General features: G+C 41.4%; 1 protein-coding gene across 1 annotated transcript in view; it reads left to right on the forward strand.

Annotated features, from left to right (window-relative positions):
- TTC21B (tetratricopeptide repeat domain 21B) overlaps positions 1-23152 on the forward strand; it is a 66816-nt gene that overhangs the window by 20661 nt on the left and 23003 nt on the right. Inside the window, exons 8-18 of the mRNA XM_061608583.1 lie at positions 616-714; positions 1503-1695; positions 1969-2066; positions 5039-5239; positions 6374-6503; positions 7109-7266; positions 10065-10289; positions 10890-11128; positions 14322-14394; positions 15377-15487; positions 17074-17212. Coding sequence (XP_061464567.1) covers positions 616-714; positions 1503-1695; positions 1969-2066; positions 5039-5239; positions 6374-6503; positions 7109-7266; positions 10065-10289; positions 10890-11128; positions 14322-14394; positions 15377-15487; positions 17074-17212 — 1666 coding nt within the window. The remainder of the gene's footprint in view (positions 1-615; positions 715-1502; positions 1696-1968; positions 2067-5038; positions 5240-6373; positions 6504-7108; positions 7267-10064; positions 10290-10889; positions 11129-14321; positions 14395-15376; positions 15488-17073; positions 17213-23152) is intronic.

The raw sequence follows: 23152 nt of genomic DNA on the forward strand, positions 1-23152 counted from the left end.
GCTGTGCTCTGCCACCCTAGTCAGAGGCAGTATGCTTCTGAAAACCAGTTGCCGGAAGCCTCAGGAGGGGAGAGTGTTCTTGCACTCGGGTCCTGCTTGCGGGCTTCCCCCAGGCACCTGGTTGGCCACTGTGAGAACAGGATGCTGGACTAGATGGGCCACTGGCCTGATCCAGCAGGCTCTTCTTATGTTCTTATGTTCTTATGTTCCTTTTGATTGCGGTAATGGAATGCAGCCATCTATAGCTTAGCCCATGTTGCGCAATTAAAATTCATTTACTAGACTGGACACAAAATATTAAGTTCTCCTGATGGTAAAAATTTGATTTCACAAAGGACTCCCCAAAGATGGAGTGTGGGCATTTTATTTAAGAAGATATTTTCTACTGTTGCTCTTTCATAAGCAGAATGCCATTAAGTATGCCTTAGTGTATTCCAGTACTTAGGTTAGCATACATTACGTTACTGTAATTCTTTCAGAGTGGGTTCATGTAAAATTTGGCTGCTGGCATGACAGTGTATTCTATATCGATATAAAAGATTTTTTTATGACTAGGCTTTTCAAGATCCATAGATTTCCCAGTACCAAGATCAGTATCCATTTTCTTTTTTTTAGGCTTCATCAAAGTTGGCAGATCTGATTAGTGCATTGGATAAATTGGAACCACATAATCCTCAGCTGTTCTGTAAAACTGCATTGGTGTTCAGCAGAACAGTAAGTGGATATTTTAAAAAAATTAAAAAGAATTGGAGACAATTATGATCCTTCGGGTCTGAGCGGGTAAGCACTCCACAAGCATGATGGTGGCATTTCCCTTCATAAAATCAGAAGCCCCTGTATATGTATATGGACCTGTGTCTGTTAGGTATAATCCTATCTATAGATGTGTTCATAAATTCTTTTAGTGGAATCTAGACATGCTTAACTATGTGTGCACAGCTGTTTTTGTTTTTAAACAAAAGGTTAAGTGGTTACTTCAAAACCTATCCACACACAAAGACTTTGTCTGTGGTGGCTGCCTTCTTGTAACAAATGGATTGCCTGACTCATTCACCCTGAGCAAAAATATCAGTGGATTAGTGACATATAGGTGGAGGTTGTACTTTTGGCAAATGTGTGAGATGATGTGTTGTCATGAACAGGGAGCTGTCAGGGGTTAGAGATAGAGGAACGTCACTGCCATATGCTGGGTAATCATATACTTTGGCTGCTGTTCTGAATTCAGTAGCACGTAGCTTTGTGAGCAAAGGTGGAAAACTGGGTTTTCACTCTGTGCAGCCAATTGCAGTTAGTAATGCAAGGGACTTGTCTCCGATTATTCTATAAGTTGTGATAATACCAGTGTTTGATGCAACCCCCCCACAAGCCATCACCCATTCATATACTTACTGTTGTACATTTTTATGTAACATTTAATGGCTGTTTCTACATCTTTTTAAAATAGTGAAAGTATAGATTTTAAATCTGAAAACATTCATATTGGAAACTGTCCCTAACTATAGTGCGGCCGCAATCCACTGATTCTTCAGCAAACTCAAAGTCTGGTGGAAAGAGCTTTCAGCTTAGCCTCTCACGATGCAGATATTGCTACAGAACTTGGCTACCAGATGACTCTACAAGGGAAAATAAAGGAGGCCTTAAAATGGTACAAGACTGCCATGGATCTTGACGAGACAAGTGTTCCTGCACTAACTGGTATGACTTAAGATAGACTTGTGCTTTCAAGAGCACGCAACCCTGGCTTCACTTTTTCCCCTGAATAATTTTATTACTGCAAGTAACCTGTGTGATTTTATTAAAGCATATTTTGAGCATGATTTGTATTCTCATCAGCTTCCCCTCCGCCTTGCTTTTGAGTCTCTAATATGTTCCTATAGACTGTGAAATCTGATTGAATGAAAAAAAGGATACTAAACTCTAAAGAATCTTTGTACAGCAAAGCTGAAATTGGATGACTTTGCATTACAGGAATTATCCGAAGCCAGCTAATAGAAGGGAAGTTAGACGATGTAGAGCAGCAGTTGGAGTTCCTGAATGAAATCCAACAGTCTATCGGGAAATCAGCAGTAAGACAATGATCCTTTCCAGAAATGCTTTGATTCTAACCTGACTGAAGATGCAGTTCTGGTTATTACTGTGTTAGAATATTAATGTCGACAAAGAATTCTTAACCAAGGGATCTGCTCTTTCTTTTCTGTTCCTTGCAATGCTCCATTCTTGGGTTTCAAGGCACAGAATGCTTCTTTGCTCAGATCTGAATGTGTGCAGAGTGTTCGTGCCAGCCAACAAGTTTTCCTTCATTCCATTTGACTTAAATGTATCAGGAAGACACTGAGAGAATAGAATAGAGAATAGAATAGAATCTTATAAAATAGAATATGTGTTAAGCGTAATAAACTTAATGTTAGCTATTGGGCATAAACGTTAACATTTGGAAGTTGGATAATGTGACAACGTTCCTAAGTGTGGATGGAAAAGGAATCTTCAAAGTAAAATTATTTTAAATTTGTTGCTTACAAATAATTTTTTAATCAGCTTTACAAATAAGTTCACATGTGGCTAGCCTACAAAAAGAAAAAAAAGATGCCTGCTGATTACTACACATGTGAACATTAAAAATGGTTTGGATCCAAAGATGCCTTGCATGAACCAATGGAAAGGCACTTCTGCTCATACAAAATCCCCCCCCCCATTTTTGCTGAGTTTCTCGCTCCCATTGCAGCCCCTCTTGCAAACACCATATCCCACACTTTATGGAGGGTCACCTAACCTTCAGGAGGCGTTTGAGGGATAGGGAGGAGGAGGAGGGGTGGGAAGCCACATTGCACATATGGAGTTCAACTTGCCCTTCATTGGCTCCAAGCTGCTGCTGCTATGATGCTGATGATGTGGGGGTGGGAGAGAACTTCAGATTTAAGAAAGCACAAGTTAAAAAAGCTTTTTTTGGATTTCTGAGATTACAGTATTAGAAGTTTGTTTTTTTAAGGGAAAACACTTGAGGGTTAAAAACAGCCACCTCCCTGTGTGCCTTTGTGTATTGCTAAAGTAGCACGTACAAAAATTGTGGCCTTACTAGTTCTCCTTCATAGATTCTGACCAAATGCAAGAATTTATTTATTTATTTATTTATTTATGTGGTCCTTATTTACAATGCCTATTTTCCCATCATTTTGCACATTTGCATAACAGAACTGCACAGGATTTTGAATATGAACATATCTACCCTGCCTATCCCTTTTACTTGAGCAAGAATTTGAAAACTGAGGCTGGATTTTTATTTCAGTTTTTGGTAACTAGAGCTCAGCTGAAGAGCAGGCAAAGTAATACGTTTGTTTGTTTGAAGCATTTTTACTCCACTCTTAAGATGAAAATGATCCTAGAGCACCTTACATAGATCAGTAATTAGGGAGTCCTTGCCCTCAGGTGGGAAGTAAACTTCAACACTATTTCTTAGGCCCCATCTGCACTCTACATTTAAAGAAGTCATAAGACATGATTCACTGGAAAAGACAATAATGCTGGGAAAAACAGAAGGAAGTAGAAAAAGAGGAAGACCAAACAAGAGATGGATTGATTCCATAACGGAAGCCACAGACCTGGACTTACAAGATCTGAACAGGGTGGCTCATGACAGATGCTATTGGAGGTCACTGATTCAAAGGGTTGCCATAAGTCGTAATCGACTTGAAGGCACATAACAACAACAACAAACCACTTCAAACAGTCATGGTTTTCCCCAAGAATCCTGGGTAGTGTAGTTTAAGGGTGTTGAAAGTTGTTAGAAGACCTCTATTCCCCTCACAGAGCTACAGTTCTCAGAGTTCCCTGGAAAAAGAGATTGATTGTTAAACCACTCAGAATTGTGGCTCTGTGAAAGGAATAGTTTCTCAACAGTTCTCAGCAGCCTTAACAAACTATAGTTCCCAGGATTCTTTGGGGGAAACCATGGCTGTTTAAAGTAGTATGATACTGCTTTAACTGTAGAGTGCGGATGGGGCCTCTGTTACAGAGTGCGGCTAGAATGGAAACAATTCAAGGAGAAGAAGAGCCAAACATTGCCGGCCTCTCCAGTGATATAGTGGCCCTGCTTCCCATTTCTCTCTCTCTTTGCTGCAGCTTGATGGATTGGCTGCTGCCAAGTCACATTTGAGAGAGGGAGAAGCCTGATGGAGCTGGCTTCTCAGAAGAACTGATAGAGACACAGCTTCCCTTCTCTGCTGCAGCCTCATGGTCTCTACATGGTCTCAGAGCATTAGTAAAGTGCATAGTTTTTACACCGAGGAACCATAAGCAGTTTACAGCATGCCTTAAACTCTATTTGACAGTCATTTCCAGTAGTAAGGCAGCTACAGTTTCTGTTGCGTATCCAAACAGCTAATTCACACTATGACAGTGTTGGAAGAAGAAAAATATAAACAGAAGTTTCTTCCAGAAACAAAGGGTGCTTCTAGACTGTCACTATTTTCTGGTTGGATTCAGTCACATTCAGGTTGCCCAACTAAGGTTATTTGGTGCTCTTGTGCAACAAATCTGCTTCTCCCCTCTCCCAAAATCACACTTTTGTAATAAGGAAAATGGCTGGAAAATGCACTGCAAAGTGCAGGATATTATTTGCTTGACAACATCATATTACCTCCCAGCATACAAAGCAGGATGAATGCTCAATAAACAGGTCATCTGGAAGTGACCACTGGGTATGCTTGTAGAGCACAATCTGCTGACTGATCTGCTCTCTTAATTTAGGGGTTTTGATTGCAAACAGGATGCAAATAGTAGGTCTCTTTGCCAAGCAACACAGGAGACTTCTGGAACAAAAGGACTGGCCTGTTAATTCACAAGAGTTCAGTCAGCACTCAGTGAAGAATGTCCAGTGGATTTTTTTTTAAAGAATTCAATGCATGGCAGGAAATGCGCTGCTAATCAGGGCCCCTGGACACATAAGGGCAGTTTTTAGCTACCAGCGGTGGCCAGGTGACAAGTTAATGATAAGACTGATTTAATTATAGATATTCCATGTGATTTTCTATTTGTTTTGTAGGAGCTATCTTACTTGTGTGCAGTGTTGGCTATGAAGAAACATAAAAGACAAGAGGAAGTTATTACTTTATTGAACGATGTGCTTGATACTCATTTTTCCTCTTTGCAAGGCTTACCGCTTGGTGTAGAATATTTTGAAAAATTAAATCCTGACTTTTTGATAGAAATTATTAAGGAGTATCTTAATTTTTGCCCAACGCAGGTAAGGAGCTCGAATTCTTGTCCTTCTAAAAAAGAAAAGCAATTTATTATGGTTCGACTTTCAACTATTTGTGCTCAAGAAAGGTTTCAAGTTGAAGGGAAGACAATTAGGAAAAATCACAAAGATTCTAAGCACTGTCCAGTATAAGGAGTGAGCAGTAGTTTATAGTGGAGTAACCTTGAAGTATTCTTATTTTACTTGTAAATAAGTCCAGAAATTGTCATGACAAGAAATTAGATACTCTTGTTTGAAAATCCACTCTGCTTCCTAATGCAGCAACAACCTATCATAATCACACCAATTATTGATAGAATTTCCAATTATTGATAGAATTTATCCACTCAAATTAGATACGCTGCATACATCATTTGTTAATGTAGCAAATAAGACCAGGGTTCAGTGTGAGAGAATCATGCTAATCCTGTTCATCTGCTTATAAAGAGTTGTTTCTGTGTTTTTAAATCAGGGATGAGGGAACCTGTGGTCCTCTAGGTGTGATTGGATTCCAATTCCCATCATCCCTAACCATTGCTGATGCTGGCTGGGGCTGCTGGGAGCTGGAAGGCCACAGGCTCCCCACAGCTGTTCTCAGTAATCAGATATTTCTTTATTCAGTTTGAAGTAGAATAAGCAAGTAGGTTTGGAGCATTGCTTTGTGAACACTGTTTAAAATATTATTATAATCTTAAGCCTAACTGTGCGTATTATATTAGGTTTCCTTTCTGCAAGCTTTTTCTTTCTAGAAGAGGAAATTGAAGATTTAGTTCGGTAGATGCTACTTGTACATTCAGAGCCAGCCCCCCAATGTCTTTCTGTGCTATCGCTGGCCTTCCAGAGCTTGAAGTGCTTCCCTCTGAGCCATGTCAGCATGCCAAAAGCAAATTCTATGCTAAATGTGTGTGGTGTCTGCATTCACACAACTGCCTCAGCACACAGCACATTTTGCTGTAAGTCAGTATTGGTTCAAAAACATGGGTGTTACATGCTGAGTGGATCCAGAAAACAGGCCCTCAATCTGGTGAAAATACACTCTTGGCCCAGATACACATTTAATTGTGATTTTCTTTCTAAAAAAAGGAAAACCTGCCTCCATTTTCTCTGTAATAAATTAAGGTGCCTTGTGTTTACCTCTAGCCTGCAGGTCGAGGACAACCTCCTTCACCACTTCTCAAACCTTGTGCATCAGTCCTTGAAACTGTGGTTAAAACTGTTCCTGGTCTTCTGCAAGCTGCCTATTTAGTTGCAAAGGTGAAATATCTGGCAGGTAATCTCTGAGTCTGAACCAACGCAAATAATAATTGCAGCACCGGGGCCTGAGAAAAAAATGTTATAGTGTGGAGTACTCCTTGGTATGGATTATACACACTCCCACTGCCCCTGACCATTTGGCATGTTCGGTTCTCGTGATATTTTGGGATTCAGCCCCTGCCCCCCCCCTCAGGTTTTTTCCCCTAAACAGCTTTTGCACTCCTGGAAATTTTAGGGTTCCCCCTGACCTGTTGGATATATCACTTGGGTGCGGATTGTGTGTTTTTAACTATGTAAACAGTGCCACTCACATCCTGAACATTGGAAACAGAAGCAATGTTTGAAAGTTTTTTTAAAAATAAATTGTACTATGGGATTCATAAAACACTGTATTAACCAAATGGTAGCATAGAGTTGGTGACTGGTATGTTCTCTTTCTTATATGATTTCATTGGTTCTTTAATTTTTGAAATTTCAAAAATACCACTTTTTAATAAGATTTGAGGGCTGGGGTGGTGTAATCTGTTAATGTGAACCTGTCCTGCAACTGCAATCCTAAAATGTCAGTATTTTGAATTTATTTTTTCTTTGTTTTATGTTTTGTTTGTTTAACCTGATCAGGTAACCCTGAAGCATCCCAAAGTATCCTGCAGCACTGTATAGAACAGAATCCTTCATATGCAGATGCTTATCTCCTTATGGCTCAAGTTTATTTGTTGCAAAACAACTTCAAACTCTGTTCTCAGTCTCTGGAGCTCTGCCTAAGCTATAATTTTGAGGTAAACTTGATTGGAAAATCTAGCCTAACATATCTTTATTTTCATTCCACATTTGATTGGCATTTTAACTTGCTGCCAGAATTATATCCCAAGTCAAAAATATTAATTTAATGATTTTAAATTGTCAAGACCTCAGTAACTATCACAGAATAAAAAAATACATTTGTTTAGTCTTTAAATGAAGAGTTCTTAGTTGAAATAGGTAAATACCAGAAGGCAGTGTAGGGTTTCAGGCTTAGGGGTGGACTGTGTTTCATTATTTAGTATTGTGTATTTTTTGCCCTCAGTACAAAAGAAATCCTACCATGATTGCCGTTCAGGAGGCCTGGAAGTATAGACTACTAGACTTTTTTATCTTTATATTGTTGCAAGCCCCATGAATCAGTTATAGACTCTTTTGGAAAAGTTGGAAGATGAAAGGGAAATCGGATTTTAAATACGATTAAATCAACTAATGACAAAATAGAGCCGTTGGATCTCTTTGTAAAGCTAAAATTAAATTTCTGATTTGTGGCTGAATGGCAGTTAATTTGTCTGTAGCATCTGCTATTTATTAATTCTAGCTCTAGAGCTAGCACCATTTCTGCCCATGCATTCCTTACATTAGGAAGATTGTTAAAATGGCCTGCAATCTTACATCTAGAGCTCATTGATTAGGTATGTGCCAACCTTGTCACTGATCATGAGGGTGTGTCTTGTCCAGCAGAAAATCCTAATGAGAGTCTGCAGAACACTGGTACGTCTGGCAGAGCTAGCATAACTTGCTGCTGGTGATATAGTGCCTGGTAGGCAGATCCCTGATGCATGCTTTTAGTATGCCCAGCTGTTAATCTTTTGCATTCAGTTAAATAGAATAATGTCACCTGTGGGAAAACCTTTTATGACAATAAAATACAATCTCATGATAGTTGGGCCCACAGTAAACACTTTCAGATTAGAAATAATAAATAATAGAGTGCTCACATTAAATATAGCAAACTGAGAAGACTTCCATTAACTGTCATTTCCTGGTTTGGGTGAAACAGGAAACTATAGCTAATGGAATAGTTCCTGATTTGTTTACTCACTTGTCCAAAGGGAGGAGAGAAGGGACTGCATCTGCAGCCAAACTATTTATTCATATGAAATTAAGCCAAGATATGATCATCTGAAAGCAGTCATTGGCTGTTGATGATCTGGCTGCTGACAGGGAAATGTTAACAGCGTAAATTAAAAATTATGGGTTTCTAGTGCCACACTGGTCACGAAGACTGCAATCCTAACTCTTGACCAGGAGCAGCAGGACTGAATGGAGTGATGGAGCCATTGACACATCCGAAGACTTGACACTTGTGTCTGGGGTGGTAGGTGCTAGTGGTGAGAGTGAAAATGCCAATTTTTGCTGTTATAGCTCCAGGCTGGTGCAGCAGACAGGCTTGCATCAGGTCCATCACCAGTCTCTAGACCAGTTCATAATCCAGTAGATCATTAGCTGGCCCAGCTCCAGCCCCCAAGCACCCCATCTGCCATGATTTACTAATGTTACTTAGGCAGAGGAGCAAAGACTGACACTGGCATACTTCCCAGAAAGCTCTACAGCTTGAGGTTGAAGCTAGTGCTGGGTGCTAAATTGCATTTTCCTTCATCTTTGAAGGAATCCCCTGTAATCTTTCTCCATTTCTTTGTCATGTGAGTATGTGTGAGAGTGTGAGAGAGGTTTGGGGGATTTTGGGATGTTGTATTTGATTTATTTATTATTTATTTATTTATTTAATTTGTATCCTGCCCTTCCTCCCAGCAGGAGCCCAGGGCAGCAAACAAAGCACAAAAACACTTTAAAACATCATAAAAACGTATCTTAAAATACATTAAAACAAAACAGCATTAAAAACATTTTTTAAAAAACAACTTTAAAAAGGGTTAAAAACATTATTAAAAACATATTAAACAATTCTGACAGAGATGCAGACTATAAAAGTAATTATAAAATTATAAAAGTAATTTTAAAAAACAGTAACACAATTGTAAAACAACAAAAAACAACAGACTGGATACATACAGAATAATTACCATAATAAAATCTTGTTTTAAAATATTTCATTGCAAAAATCTCACTGCATGTTAACATATATTGTCATCTAAAGTAAACAATAAGGGACTTCCATTTCTCCAGAGCCAGTATGATAAATTTGGCTGCCCTATATGACATGTAGTAATCTGTGCCAGCCAGTAGGAATAGAATTACACTTGGAGGGGAATTGCTATTGAACCCTACAATTAAGTGTATGGCCTGATTGGCCAGTGAACAATAAATTGATTGATTGTATGAAAGTAATGGGATCAACAACGTGTGTTATTGATGTAGAGTATTTTATATCCAGGGTGTGATCTTAAAGTGCACACAAAGCAAACATCTTGTTGAAGCTAAGCACGTTTCCACCTGATCAGTGTCTGCGTGGAATGCCAGCTTGGATCCCTCAGCTCCCTGAAGCAAAGGCAGGATACCAGTAAAAGAATAAAAGACTTTTTAAAAATATAAAAAAAGGAACATTAGGATTTGTGAGTTATTTTGAATATTATGGGGCACTATTGAACAAAAGTAGTCGGCACTGTCCTGAGTGGGAAGTAGTTGCTTGAAAGGCTGATGTCCTGAATGAAAGCTAAGCAATTCTATATTACTTTCCAAATTGCTTATAACAATGTACGTGATTATCCCATTAATATGAAGGTGATTTGATACAATGAATTGTGAGGCTTTTTTTTTTTCTTCTCCTTGGAAGACAGGACAGCATAGATACTGATTATTTCCTCTTTGTTAGGTCAGGGAGCATCCTGTGTACCACTTAATAAAATCTCAGGCCCAAATAAAGATGGGGGAAATAGCAGAAGCCATTAAAACCTTGCAGATGGCAATGATTTTGCCTGGGATGAGAGGAGCTACATCTTCTTCAAAATCAAGAACAAAGAAGATTGAAATTGATGGGAGCGATCGAGTGTCTGTCTATCTGGAACTGGTAGAGGCCCATCGTTTGAATGGCGAACAGGTACAACAAGATTCTACTTCATATGTAAAACTGGTACACAACGTTTGAATGTGATTTACAAACCTGGGATACTTGTTACCCATAATACCATTTTTAAGTGTTAAGAGAGTTTGTAATCATCCTGCCAAGAGTGGCACAGATAATGGGCTGGAACCATCTGTTTGTGAAATAGTTTTTAATTCAGTTGAGGCTACTGCAGGAGGAAGAAGAAGAGGAAGTGAGTTTTGCCCATTTCCACCTTAACCCCTGTAGCCCCCTGCGCTGCCTTCCACACACTTATTTTGGAGGGTTCCCCAACCCCATAAAGCTTACTCACTGCTGCCACTCATGCAGCTCTAAGGGAAGCATTTGGTGTATTTTAGGGCATGTGTTTAATTCATGCAAGGCCCAGTAAGCATAGCTGGTGTTCTGTGTGAACTGATGGTGCTGTCTAGAAAAAAATGCCCCCACAATGTCATCCTCCCCAGTACACAGAGATTCCTCAGCAAATTGATGTGAAATGGTCTCCCTAAAAGTATAAAGGGTGAAAACCACAGTTTTGCAGGAAAAGTTTAGGGATGGAAATCTTCATTTAACAAAAATGATTGTACTTTTTTGAAGCATGAAGCCATTAAAGTCCTCCAAGATGCTATCAATGAATTTTCTGGCACCCCCGAAGAACTAAGAGTCATGATTGCTAATGCAGACCTAGCACTTGTGCAAGGCGACATTGAAACGGCTTTGACAATGCTCAGGAATATAACACCAGAGCAGACTTACTTTGTTCAAGGCAAAGAAAAAATGGCAGAGATCTATCTGGAGCACAGAAAAGATAAGAAGCTATATGCAAGCTGTTACAGGTACGAGCTTAAATTGTCAAAATAATAATACTGGGCCAGACTCATTCCCTGCATGTTTCCCTGCAAAAGTAAATCGCTTTGCTAAAAAACATTGTGAATTGATATGCAAATAGCCATCTATTTTGAAATCTCTGCCCTTTAGTGATAAATGTAAACAAAAATGCACATGTTGGAAGAATAGCTGTCGGTCATGATAGTATTTATCAGATGCGTATCTCTGTAGCAGCAGAGGTGGGGAGGTTGTGGCCTTCTGTGTGCATATTTGGACTACAACTCCCATAATCTCTGATTGTTGGCGATGCTGGCAGGGGCAGATGGGTGTTGGAGCCCAACAGTATCTCAGGCCACAGGTTCCCCATCTCTGATTTTTAGTTAAAGCTATCATAAGGGAGCAGTTCAATCTGTGGTCTCTGACAAGGGGCCAAGAAGGGTCTGCATATATAGATACAACAGTTTGGTATTGTACAGTATTGCTTCTTTGTAAAATGCTGTCAATAAAATCTTAGCTTGCACCTTTTGTACTACTTTGTTGCCAAGGAAGGATATCTGCTTCATCCCCCAAAGTACATCCCCTCTCCTCCCCCCCCATTTTCTTTATTTTTTAAATTAATTTTAGTCTTATAGTAAACATTGTGATATCTGGCCTTGTGTAGAAACATTTTCTTTCATACTGCATTGCAATGCTAAGGGCTAAAGAGACTGTATTATTGAATTCTGATGTTGTCACCTGTAACTACATGTAGTTTATTCTTGTTCTCTTAAAATATAACAGTTTTACCTTTTTCGTGTAATTTGTGTGTGAGAGAGAGAATTCAAATTAGATTCCCCAAAATTTAGATTTATCCCAGCTTTTCTCTTGGAGTCCTTATTTTTAATTAATATGCACCTGTCTCTCTTCTGAACCATACTTCGTTGTTATGTGCCTTCAAGTCAATTACGACTTATGGTGACGCTATGAATCGGCGACCTCCAGTAGCATCTGTTATAAACCACCCTGTTCAGATCTTGTAAGTTCAACTCTGTGACTTCCTTTATGGAATCAATCCATCTCTTGTTTGGCCTTCCTCTTTTTCTACTCCCTTCTGTTTTTCCCAGCATTATTGTCTTTTCTAGTGAATCATGTCTTCTCATGATGTGTCCAAAGTATGATAACCTCAGTTTCATCATTTTAGCTTCTAATGATAGTTCTGGTTTAATTTGTTCTAACACCCAGGTTTTTTTTGTTTTTTTTTTGTGGTCTATGGTATCAGCAAAGCTCTCCTCCAACACCACATTTCAAATGTTGATTTTTCTCTTATCCACTTTTTTCACTGTCCAACTTTCACATCCATACATAGAGATCGGGAATACCATACTCTGAATGATCCTGACTTTAGTGTTCAGTGATACATGTTTGCATTTGAGAACCTTTTCTAGTTCTATCATAGCTGCCCTCCCAGTCCTAGCCTTCTTCTGATTTCTTGACTATTGTCTCCATTTTGGTTGATGACTGTGCCAAGGTATTGATAATCCTTGACAAGTTAATTTGTCCTCATTGTCAACTTTAAAGTTACATAAATCTTCTGTTGTCATTACTTTAGTCTTCCTGATGTTCAGCTGGTAGCCTTACTTTTGTGCTTTCCTCTTTAACTTTCATCAGCATTCTTTTCAAATCATTACTGTTTTCTGCTAGTAGTATGGTATCGTCTGCATATCTTAAATTACAAATATTTCACCCTCCAGTTTTCACGCCTCCATCTTGGTCCAATCCCACTTTCCGTATGATATGTACTGCATATAGATTAAACAAAGAGGGTGATAAAATACACCCCTGTCTCACACCCTTTCCGATGGGGAACAAATTGGTTTCTCCATATTACAGTAGCCTCTTGTCCAGAGTGTAGGTTGTGCATCAGGACACTCAGATGCTGTGGCACCCCCATTTCTTTTAAAGCATTCTATAGTTTTTCATGATCTACACAATCAAAGGCTTTGCTGTAATCTATAAAACACAGGGTGATTTTCTTCTGAAATTCCTTGCTCCGTTCCATTATCCAATGTATGTTTGCAATATGATCTCTGGTACCTCTTTCATTTCTAAATAGAGCCTGGACATCTGGCACTTCTCACTCCATATACGGTAAGAGCCTTTGTTGGAGAATCTTGAGCATTACTTTACTTGCATGGGATATTAAGGCAATAGTTCGATAATTACTGCATTTCCTTGGATCCCCTTTCTTTGGATTTGGGATGTATATTGAACACTTCCAGTCTGTGGGCCATTGTTTTATTTTCCATATTTGTTGACAAATTTTTATCACAATTTGAACAGATTCTGTGTTAGTAACTTGTAACAACTCTATTGGTATACCATCTGTTCCTGTTGATTTGTTTCTTCCAAGTATTTTTAGAGCAGTTTCTACCTCACATTCTAAAATTTCTGGTTCTTCATCATACGGTTCCTCTGTGAATGTATCTGTCATCCTTGCATCTCTTTTATATAGTTCTTCAGTGTATTCCTTCAATCTTCCTTTTATCTCGGTCAGTCAGTGTGTTCGTTCCCCTGTTGATTATTCAACAGCCCTACTCTTGGTTTAAATTTCCCTTTGATTTCTCTAAGCTTTTGGAATAGGGCTCTTATTTTACCTTTTTTGTTGTCCTCTTCTATTTCTATACGGTAACTACTGTAATAGTTCTCTTTGTCTCTACGTACTAGTCGCAGTATTTATTGCATTTAGGGTTCTGACCGTGTTTGTATCTCCTTTTGCTTTTGCTTTCCTTCTCTCTTTAACCATTTTAAGAGTTTCATCAGTCATCCATTTAGGTCTTTCTCTCTTTTTAACTAAAGGTATTGTTTGTTTGCATTCTTCCTTGATAATGTCTCTAATTTTAGTTACCATGTATTCTATGATACTGAACTGTTTGTAGCACTGGTATAGATAGGAAAGCAAGCTAAATGGAAAATTTAGGCATCTTAATTAAAACTAAGATTTCCAGTATAATATCTCATCTTAATTTACTTTCTCTAGAACACAGACATTCTCTGCCCTTGTCAAATTGAAGCTTCTGAAGACAAAGAAATAAACATTTGCAACTAGTCTATGAAAAAGCAATAAAAAAAAAGACTGTGGCCATTGATATTTAGCTTACTTTTACCAGCAGCAAACAGATTCAACTGCTGGCACATTTTATTATGATTTCTTCTTCTTTTCAGAGACCTGGTAGAGAAACTCCCAAGTTCTCATACCTTTCTTCTCCTTGGTGATGCATATATGAATATCCAGGAGGTAAGCATTTGCAGCTTTAGGATGTTATGGTTATGAGATTATGTTTAGAGAGTGATCAACTCTGTCATGAAAAGAAATGATTTATCAAGCCCTACCCCCAGCCTTTTATTTAAGCATTACCCTGGCAGCCATATGTGACTAGGAATTGTATACAGGCAAGTGTATAGAATTCAACAGAGGTGATTGAGAAGGCTGGCAAAAGAGGGATGGAGCACCCTGTCTCTCCTCTATGCCTGGCATACAAACCCAAGCTAGTTGCTGGGAGGAAGCCCCCCTCCCCTGTGCCCAACAGAGAAATTCAGCTCTCTGTCCCTTTTCTTGCTACCCACTTGCAGGCTAGTAACTTTTGTGGGTTTATTTTCAAGTCTGTCTGCCGCGCAAGAGAGGAAATGTGGAAGGAGAAGGTAAAGCGGTCCTCTGTCAATGAAAAGTACATTCCATCACAGCAGAGCACCTGTACACAAGGGGTTCACCATGGAGCTCACTAGAGTGTTGTTTCCCCTCTCAAATGTGTGCCCTTCCCGTATCCCCACTGAGATTTCCTCTTCCTCAGTTGCAAATTAGTTGCACTGTGAGCCAGCTGAATGGGGATACGGGAGGTATATGCACCTTCACGGAGAGGAAGGAATTGAGGTTCTCCTGAGTCCTGTGGCATTCCATTTGTATGCATGCTGTGTATTGTGCCCTCCGTTTGGGCTTGTTTGTTTCTAGTTCAAATAATGTAAGAGCTTCAGGGAACCCAGGTGGCGGTGTTAAGGCTTTCATCAGATCAGGTTGTCTTGACTGCTTACCTGTGAAAAACACTCCCAAGTGTTTGTGTGCTCTCTCCCCTCCCCCGCTTCCTTCTGGAGCCTCAACCTGTGTTTTTTAGTTTTGGTGGGGGGTTGCTTAGTTGCAAAACCTCCTTTCCTTTCTGTTGTACACTGTTTTGGAAGCATTCTTAAACAAAAAATTAAATTAACTTTATCTGTTGCTATTCTAGCCTGAAGAAGCCATAATGGTTTATGAACAGGCTTTGAAGATGAATCCAAGAGATGGAGCGTTGGCTCGTAAAATTGGGAATGCTCTAATCAAGACTCATAAGTATTCAAAGGTATATTATAAAGGGCAGTATCGAACACAATAGATCTGCTAACACAAAGATTTCTGCTTGCACTGTGGAACCTCTGCTCCTCCTCCCCCTGCGTGTGCCCCCTTGCGCCCTCCCCAAATATGTTCCTGAGGGTTGGGGGAACCCGCAAAAGAGATTTAGAGGGCACGCAGGGAGAGAAGAAGTAGAGTTTCTGGTGCACAAGCAGAAATCCTTACACTAGCAGATCTATTGAGTTGGATACTATTGGGTTTGAAAAGATGAATGGCTTGTATCTCATCCATCAGCTTCCTAGGATGCCTCCAGAAGAGCCCACGATTTTGAATATTGATGTGCCCTCAATCAGTATGCATGCTCTCTCCCCCTCTCCCTCTCCCCCTCTCCCTCTCCCCCTCTCCCTCTCCCCCTCTCCCCCTCTCCCCCTCCCCCTCTCCCCCTCTCCCCCTCTCCCCCTCCCCCTCTCTCCCCCTCTCTCCCCCCCCCCCTCTCTCTCTCTCTCTCTCTCTCTCTCTCTCTCTCTCTCTCTCTCACACACACACACACACACACACACACACACACACACACACACACACACACACACACACACAAAGCTAGTGGCAAAAAACTTTAAATATTCTGTTTTGAAATTTCCAATTCCCTCTTTCCCTCACCCACCTTTTCTCACACGCACATAATTTTCATTACTTCTTCTCTATAATTTATAGATAATTCTCTATAAAAAGTAAAATGAATGGCACCAGCTGACAAGCACAGCAGTAAAACAAGGCTAGCCAGAGGGAAGAGGGCAGTTTCTGCGTGCCAGGGGAAACCCAGATTAAAAAAAATAAATTTGTTTTTATACAAACAATACAAACTTAACAACAATAATCAAGAGGAAACATCCTGGTGGGGAGAGCATGCAAAGGGAACACTGTAGAGGAAGGGAGGGGGAGGGGGAAGGAGAGAAAAGAGAACACTTACCTTGGGTCCATTGGAAATCTGTACAGAACAAAAGAAAAAATCTTGATACCCACACATAGATCACACATGTAATTATCATTGTATAGTGCCCAAATGCCTTCATAAGCATCACAGTGTTACTGACTGCCTACGATATTTGGCTTGTTTCATAAACAGAGAGAGCTATCATTTTGTCTGCCTACTGTGCAATGGCGGGCGATACCTTATGTTTGCAGTGTTTGACTCTTCCAGTCCCAATTTCATCTCCCTGCAGAATTTAAACTGCTAGCCTATGAAGGGGGCAGCATGTTTAAAGGGTCCTTTGGGGATGGCCACAGCATCAGAGAGAAAAGTACTTCCTCTGATTGAAATTAGCCCGTCCCCCGAAGGCTATTAAAGTTGCTAAGGAACTATTACCAAAACAAAATATGGATGTATCAAAAAGAAATGTGTCTCTAGTTCTCTGGTTATTATTTTTTTAGTTGTTAATATGTGCAAGGTAATTCACTAGCTAAGAGATTCTAAAGTTGTCTTTAGGTTCTGCAAACGTAATTTTCCATTTGAGAGCCAGGGGCTCTTCTGTTTTATGTCATCTGTAGATACTTCAGAATTATGAAATAGACTCTTTGATTATTTATTTATTTTAGGCAATCAATTATTATGAAGCTGCTCTGAAAACTGGGCAGCAGAATTTCCTTTGTTATGACCTGGCAGAGCTATTGCTGAAATTGAACCAGCTTGACAAAGCAGAAAAAGTCCTTCGGCAAGTTTTGGATCATCAGTCTGGTATGTACTGATCCTATTTGCTTCAAATTAATTTTAAAAAAGTAAATAAATCACAATTTGTGTAGACTTGGTGTGATAAGACTGACAAATGTTTCTAGAAGTTAATAAGAACTTTTAAATTGGTATATACAGTGCTTTGCAAAAGTAATCAGACCCCTGACCTATGCTTGTCATATTACTGAATTACAAATAGTACATCATAATTTCATTCTGTATGATGTTTTGAAACACTGAAACTCAAAATCAATTATAGTAAGGTGACATTGGTTTTATGTTGGGAAATGTTTGTAAGAAACATAAAAAAAGAAATATGTTGCTTGCATAAGTATTCAACCCCCACACATTAATATTTGGTAGAGCCACCTTTTGCCGCAATAACGGCTTTAAGTCTTTTGGGGTTGGTATGTACCAGCTTTGCAAACAGTGTCGCAGGGATCTTGGCCCATTCTTTTTGGCAGATTCACTCCAAGTCGTTCAGGTTGGTTGGACGTCACTTGTGGACTGCAATTTTCAAAGAACGCCACAGATTCTCGGTGGGATTGAGTTCAGAACTTTCCTGGGCCACTGAAGGACATTCATCTTTTTGTTCTTGAGCCACTCCAATGTTGCTTTGGCCTTGTGCTTGGGATCTTTGTCCTGCTGAAAAGTGAATTTCCTCCCAAGCTTCATTTTTTTAGTGGACTGAAGCAGGTTCTCTTGCAGTATTTCTCTGTATTTTGTTCCATCCATCCTCCTTCAATTTTCACAAGATACCCAGTCCCTGCTGATGAGAAGCATCCCCACAGCATGAAGCTGCCCCCACCGTACTTCACTGTAGGGATGGTGTGTCTTGAGGCATGGGCAGTGCTAGGTTTGCCCCACACATAGTGCTTTGAGTTTTGGCCAAAAAGCTCTATCTTGGTCTCATCTGACCACAAAACCTTTTCCCACATTGCAGCTGGAGCACACTCATGCTTTCTGGCAAACTCCAGACATGCTGTCAGATGGTTCTTTTTGAGTAAGGGCTTCTTCCTTGCCAGCCTCCCATACAGGCCAGTGTTATGCAGAGCTCTTGATATAGTTGATTGGTGCACCATTACTCCACTCCCAGCCACTGAACTCTGTAGCTCTTTCAAAGGGATTGTTAGCCTCTGTGGTTTCTCTCCCAAGTCTCCTTGTTTGAGCGCTGAGTTTTGAGGGATGGCCTTTTCTTCGCAATGCCTGGGTGGTGTGATGCAGTGTCCACTTCCTGATTATTGCTCTAACTCTGCTCACTGGGATACCCAAACACTTGGATATTATTTTGTATTCTTTTTCTAATCTATGCATTTAAGAACATAAGAAGAGCCTGCTGGATCAGGCCAGTGGCCCATCTAGTCCAGCATCCTGTTCTCACAGTGGCCAACCAGGTGCCTGGGGGAAGCCCGCAAGCAGGACCCGAGTGCAAGAACACTCTCCCATCCTGAGGCTTCTGGCAACTGGTTTTCAGAAGCATGCTGCCTCTGACTAGGGTGGCAGAGCACAGCCATCACGGCTAGTAGCCATTGATAGCCCCGTCCTCCATGAATTTGTCTAATCTTCTTTTAAAGCCATCCAAGCTGGTGGCCATTACTTCATCTTGTGGGAGCAAATTCCATAGTTTAACTATGCGCTGAGTAAAGAAGTACTTCCTTTTGTCTGTCCTGAATCTTCCAACATTCAGCTTCTTTGAATGTCCCTGAGTTCTAGTATTATGAGAGAGGGAGAAGAACTTTTTTCTATCCACTTTCTCAATGCCATGTATAATTTTATACACTTCTATCATGTCTCCTCTGACCCACCTTTTCTCTAAACTAAAAAGCCCCAAATGCTGCAACCTTTCCTCGTAAGGGAGTCGCTCCATCCCCTTGATCATTCTGGTTGCCCTCTTCTGAACCTTTTCCAACTCTATAATATCCTTTTTGAGATGAGGCGACCAGAACTGTACACAGTATTCCAAATGCGGCCGCACCATAGATTTATACAATGGCATTATGATATCGGCTGTTTTATTTTCAATACCTTTCCTAATTATCGCTAGCATGGAATTTGCCTTTTTCACAGCTGCCGCACACTGGGTCAACATTTTCATCGTGGTGTCCACTACAACCCCGAGGTCTCCCTCCTGGTCGGTCACTGCCAATTCAGACCACATGAGCGTATATGTGAAATTTTACACTTGTTTATATTGAATTGCATTTGCCATTTTTCCGCCCATTCACTCAGTTTGGAGAGGTCTTTTTGGAGCTCTTCACAATCCCTTTTTGTTTTAACAACCCTAAACAATTTAGTGTCGTCAGCAAACGTGGCCATTTCACTGCTCACTCCTAATTCTAGGTCATTAATGAACAAGTTGAAAAGTACAGGTCCCAATACCGATCCTTGAGGGACTCCACTTTCTACAGCCCTCCATTGGGAGAACTGTCCGTTTATTCCTACTCTCTGCTTTCTGCTTCTTAACCAATCCCTTCTCCACAAGAGGACCTCTCCTCTTATTCCATGACTGCTAAGCTTCCTCAAAAGTCTTTGGTGAGGTACCTTGTCAAACGCTTTTTGAAAGTCTAAGTACACTATGTCCACTGGATCACCTCTATCTATATGCTTGTTGACACTCTCAAAGAATTCTAGTAGGTTACTGAGACAGGACTTTCCCTTGCAGAAGCCATGCTGGCTCTGCTTCAGCAAGGCTTGTTCTTCTATGTGCTTAGTTAATCTAGCTTTAATAATACTTCCTACCAGTTTCCCAGGGACAGAAGTTAAGCTAACTGGCCTGTAATTTCCGGGATCCCCTCTGGATCCCTTTTTGAAGATTGGCGTTACATTTGCCACTTTCCAGTCCTCAGGCACAGAGGAGGACCCGAGGGACAAGTTACATATTTTAGTTAGCAGATCAGCAATTTCACCTTTGAGTTCTTTGAGAACTCTCGGGTGGATGCCATCCGGGCCTGGTGATTTGTCAGTTTTTATATTGTCCATTAAGCCTAGAACTTCCTCTCTCATTACCACTATTTTTCTCAGTTCCTCAGAATCCCTTCCTGCAAATGTTAGTTCAGGTTCAGGGATCTGCCCTATATCTTCCACTGTGAAGACAGATGCAAAGAATTCATTTAGCTTCTCTGCAATCTCCTTATCGTTCTTTAGTACTCCTTTGACTCCCTTATCATCAGAGGGTCCAATCGCCTCCCTAGATGGTCTCCTGCTTTGAATGTATTTATAGAATTTTTTGTTGTTGGTTTTTATGTTCTTAGCAATGTGCTCCTCAAATTCTTTTTTAGCATCCTTTATTGTCTTCTTGCATTTCTTTTGCCAGAGTTTGTGTTCTTTTTTATTTTCTTCATTCGGACAAGACTTCCATTTTCTGAAGGAAGACTTTTTGCCTCTAAGAGCTTCCTTGACTTTGCTCGTTAACCATGCTGGCATCTTCTTGGCCCTGGCGGTACCTTTTCTGATCTGCGGTATGCACTCCAGTTGAGCTTCTAATAGAGTGTTTTTAATCAACTTCCAAGCATTTTCGAGTGATGTGACCCTCTGGACTTTGTTTTTCAGCTTTCTTTTTACCAATCCCCTCATTTTTGTGAAGTTTCCTCTTTTGAAGTCAAATGTGACCGTGTTGGATTTTCTTGCCAATTGGCCATTTACATGTATGTTTAATTTAGTAGCACTGTGGTCACTGCTCCCAATCGGTTCAACAACACTTACATCTCGCACCAGGTCCCTGTCCCCACTGAGGATTAAGTCCAGGGTTGCCGTCCCTCTGGTCGGTTCCATGACCAACTGGTCTAGGGAATAGTCATTTAGAATATCTAGAAACTTTGCTTCTTTGTCATGACTGGAACACATATGCGGCCAGTCTATGTCCGGGTAGTTGAAGTCACCCATTACTACCACATTTCCTAGTTTGGATGCTTCCTCAATTTCATATCTCATCTCAAGGTCTCCCTGAGCATTTTGATCAGGGGGACGATAGATCGTTCCCAGTATTAAATCCCTCCTGGGGCATGGTATCACCACCCACAACGATTCTGTGGAGGAGTCCGCCTCTTTTGGGGTTTCGAGCTTGCTGGATTCAATGCCTTCTTTCACGTATAGAGCGACACAGCCACCAATACGTCCTTCCCTGTCCTTCCGATATAGTTTATATCCAGGGATAACCGTATCCCACTGGTTTTCTCCATTCCACCAGGACTCCGTTATTCTCACTATATCAATGCTCTCCTCTAAGACCAAGCACTCCAGTTCTCCCATCTTGGTTCGGAGGCTCCTAGCATTAGCGTACAGGCACTTGTAAGCAGTGTCTCTCTTCAAGTGTCTTTGGCACTTGTGGTTAGTCCTGTGGTAATTTTGCTCTTCTGAATTTATATCCTGTGCCCCTGCTCTTACAATGCCTACTTCTAGGCCTACCCCTTTTAAAATTTCATCATTTCTTTGGTTTTTATCCCAGGGGGGAGGTTTATTCCGAACCGGACCTTCCTCAGCTCCTGTCGGGTTTCCCCCCTCAGTCAGTTTAAAAGCTGCTCTGCTACCTTTTTAATTTTAAGTGCCAGCAGTCTGGTTCCAGTCTGGTTCAAGTGGAGCCCGTCCCTTTTGTACAGGCCCGGCTTGTCCCAAAATGTTCCCCAGTGCCTAACAAATCCAAACCCTTCCACCCGACACCATTGTCTCATCCACGCATTGAGATTGCAAAGCTGGGCCTGTCTGGCTGGTCCTGCGCGTGGAACCGGTAGCATTTCAGAGAAAGCGACCTTGGAGGTCCTGGCTTTCAGCATCCTACCTAGCAACCTAAATTTTGCTTCCAGGACCTCACGGCTGCATTTCCCCATGTCGTCGGTGCCAACGTGCACCACGACCACTGACTCCTCCCCAGCACTGTCTACCAAACTATCTAAACGACGGGCGATATCCGCAACCTTCGCACCAGGCAGGCAAAACACCTTGCGGTCTACACGCCCATCACACACCCCACTGTCTATGTTCCTAATGATCGAATCACCCACTACAAGGATCCCTCCACCCCCTGGAGATATATCCTCAGCACGAGAGGATAGCTGCTTATCCCCCAAGGAATGGGTCCGTTCTAAGGATCGTTTCCCTCTTCCTCAGCTGGATGCTCTCCTTCCCCGAGACCATCGTTCTCCATGATAGCAGGAGAGTTATCATCATTAGAGTGGGACGCAACTATAACATCCCTGAAGGTCTCCTCCACACACCTCTCTGCCTCTCTCAGCTTTTCCAGGTCTGCCACCTTGGCCTCAAGGAAATGAAGTCGTTCCCGGACAGCCAGAAGCTCATTGCACCGAGAGCACACCCACGATTTCTGTCCAACAGGCAGATAGTCGTACATGCTGCAGGCGGTGCAAAACACTGGAAAGTCCCCACACACCTGCTGGCTTCTTACCTGCATAGTTTTGTTTAAGGTTTATTATGTCAATGGGTTGGAGACTGCGGTTTAGTTGAGGTTACGGAACGGACGGGCAGAGTGGGGGGCCCTGGCCTCCTCGCCCTGCTGCTGAACTCGCCCTGCTGCTGAACTCGCCCTGCTGCTGAACTCGCCCTGCTGCTGAACTCGCCCTGCTGCTGAACTCGCCCTGACGCTTCGTCAGCTGGGGCCCTGACGCTTCGTCAGCTGGGGCCCTGACGCTTCGTCAGCTGGGGCCCTGACGCTTCGTCAGCTGGGGCCCTGACGCTTCGTCAGCTGGGGCCCTGACGCTTCGTCAGCTGGGGCCCTGACGCTTCGTCAGCTGGGGCCCTGACGCTTCGTCAGCTGGGGCCCTGACGCTTCATCAGCTGGGGCCCCCTCTAGCTCGTGGAGCAGGCTCCCTCACTAGGTGCTCTGACTTTATATGTGTGGCTGGTTCTTCCCAGCTACTGCTGCCAGCCAATGATGTGTTACTTGAGGCTGATGGCTCAACTATCAGCTGGGGCTTAACTCTTTAGTATTATCTC

The sequence above is a fragment of the Rhineura floridana genome, chromosome 2 (assembly GCF_030035675.1).
Source record: "Rhineura floridana isolate rRhiFlo1 chromosome 2, rRhiFlo1.hap2, whole genome shotgun sequence".
Classification (NCBI taxonomy): Eukaryota; Metazoa; Chordata; class Lepidosauria; order Squamata; family Rhineuridae; genus Rhineura; species Rhineura floridana.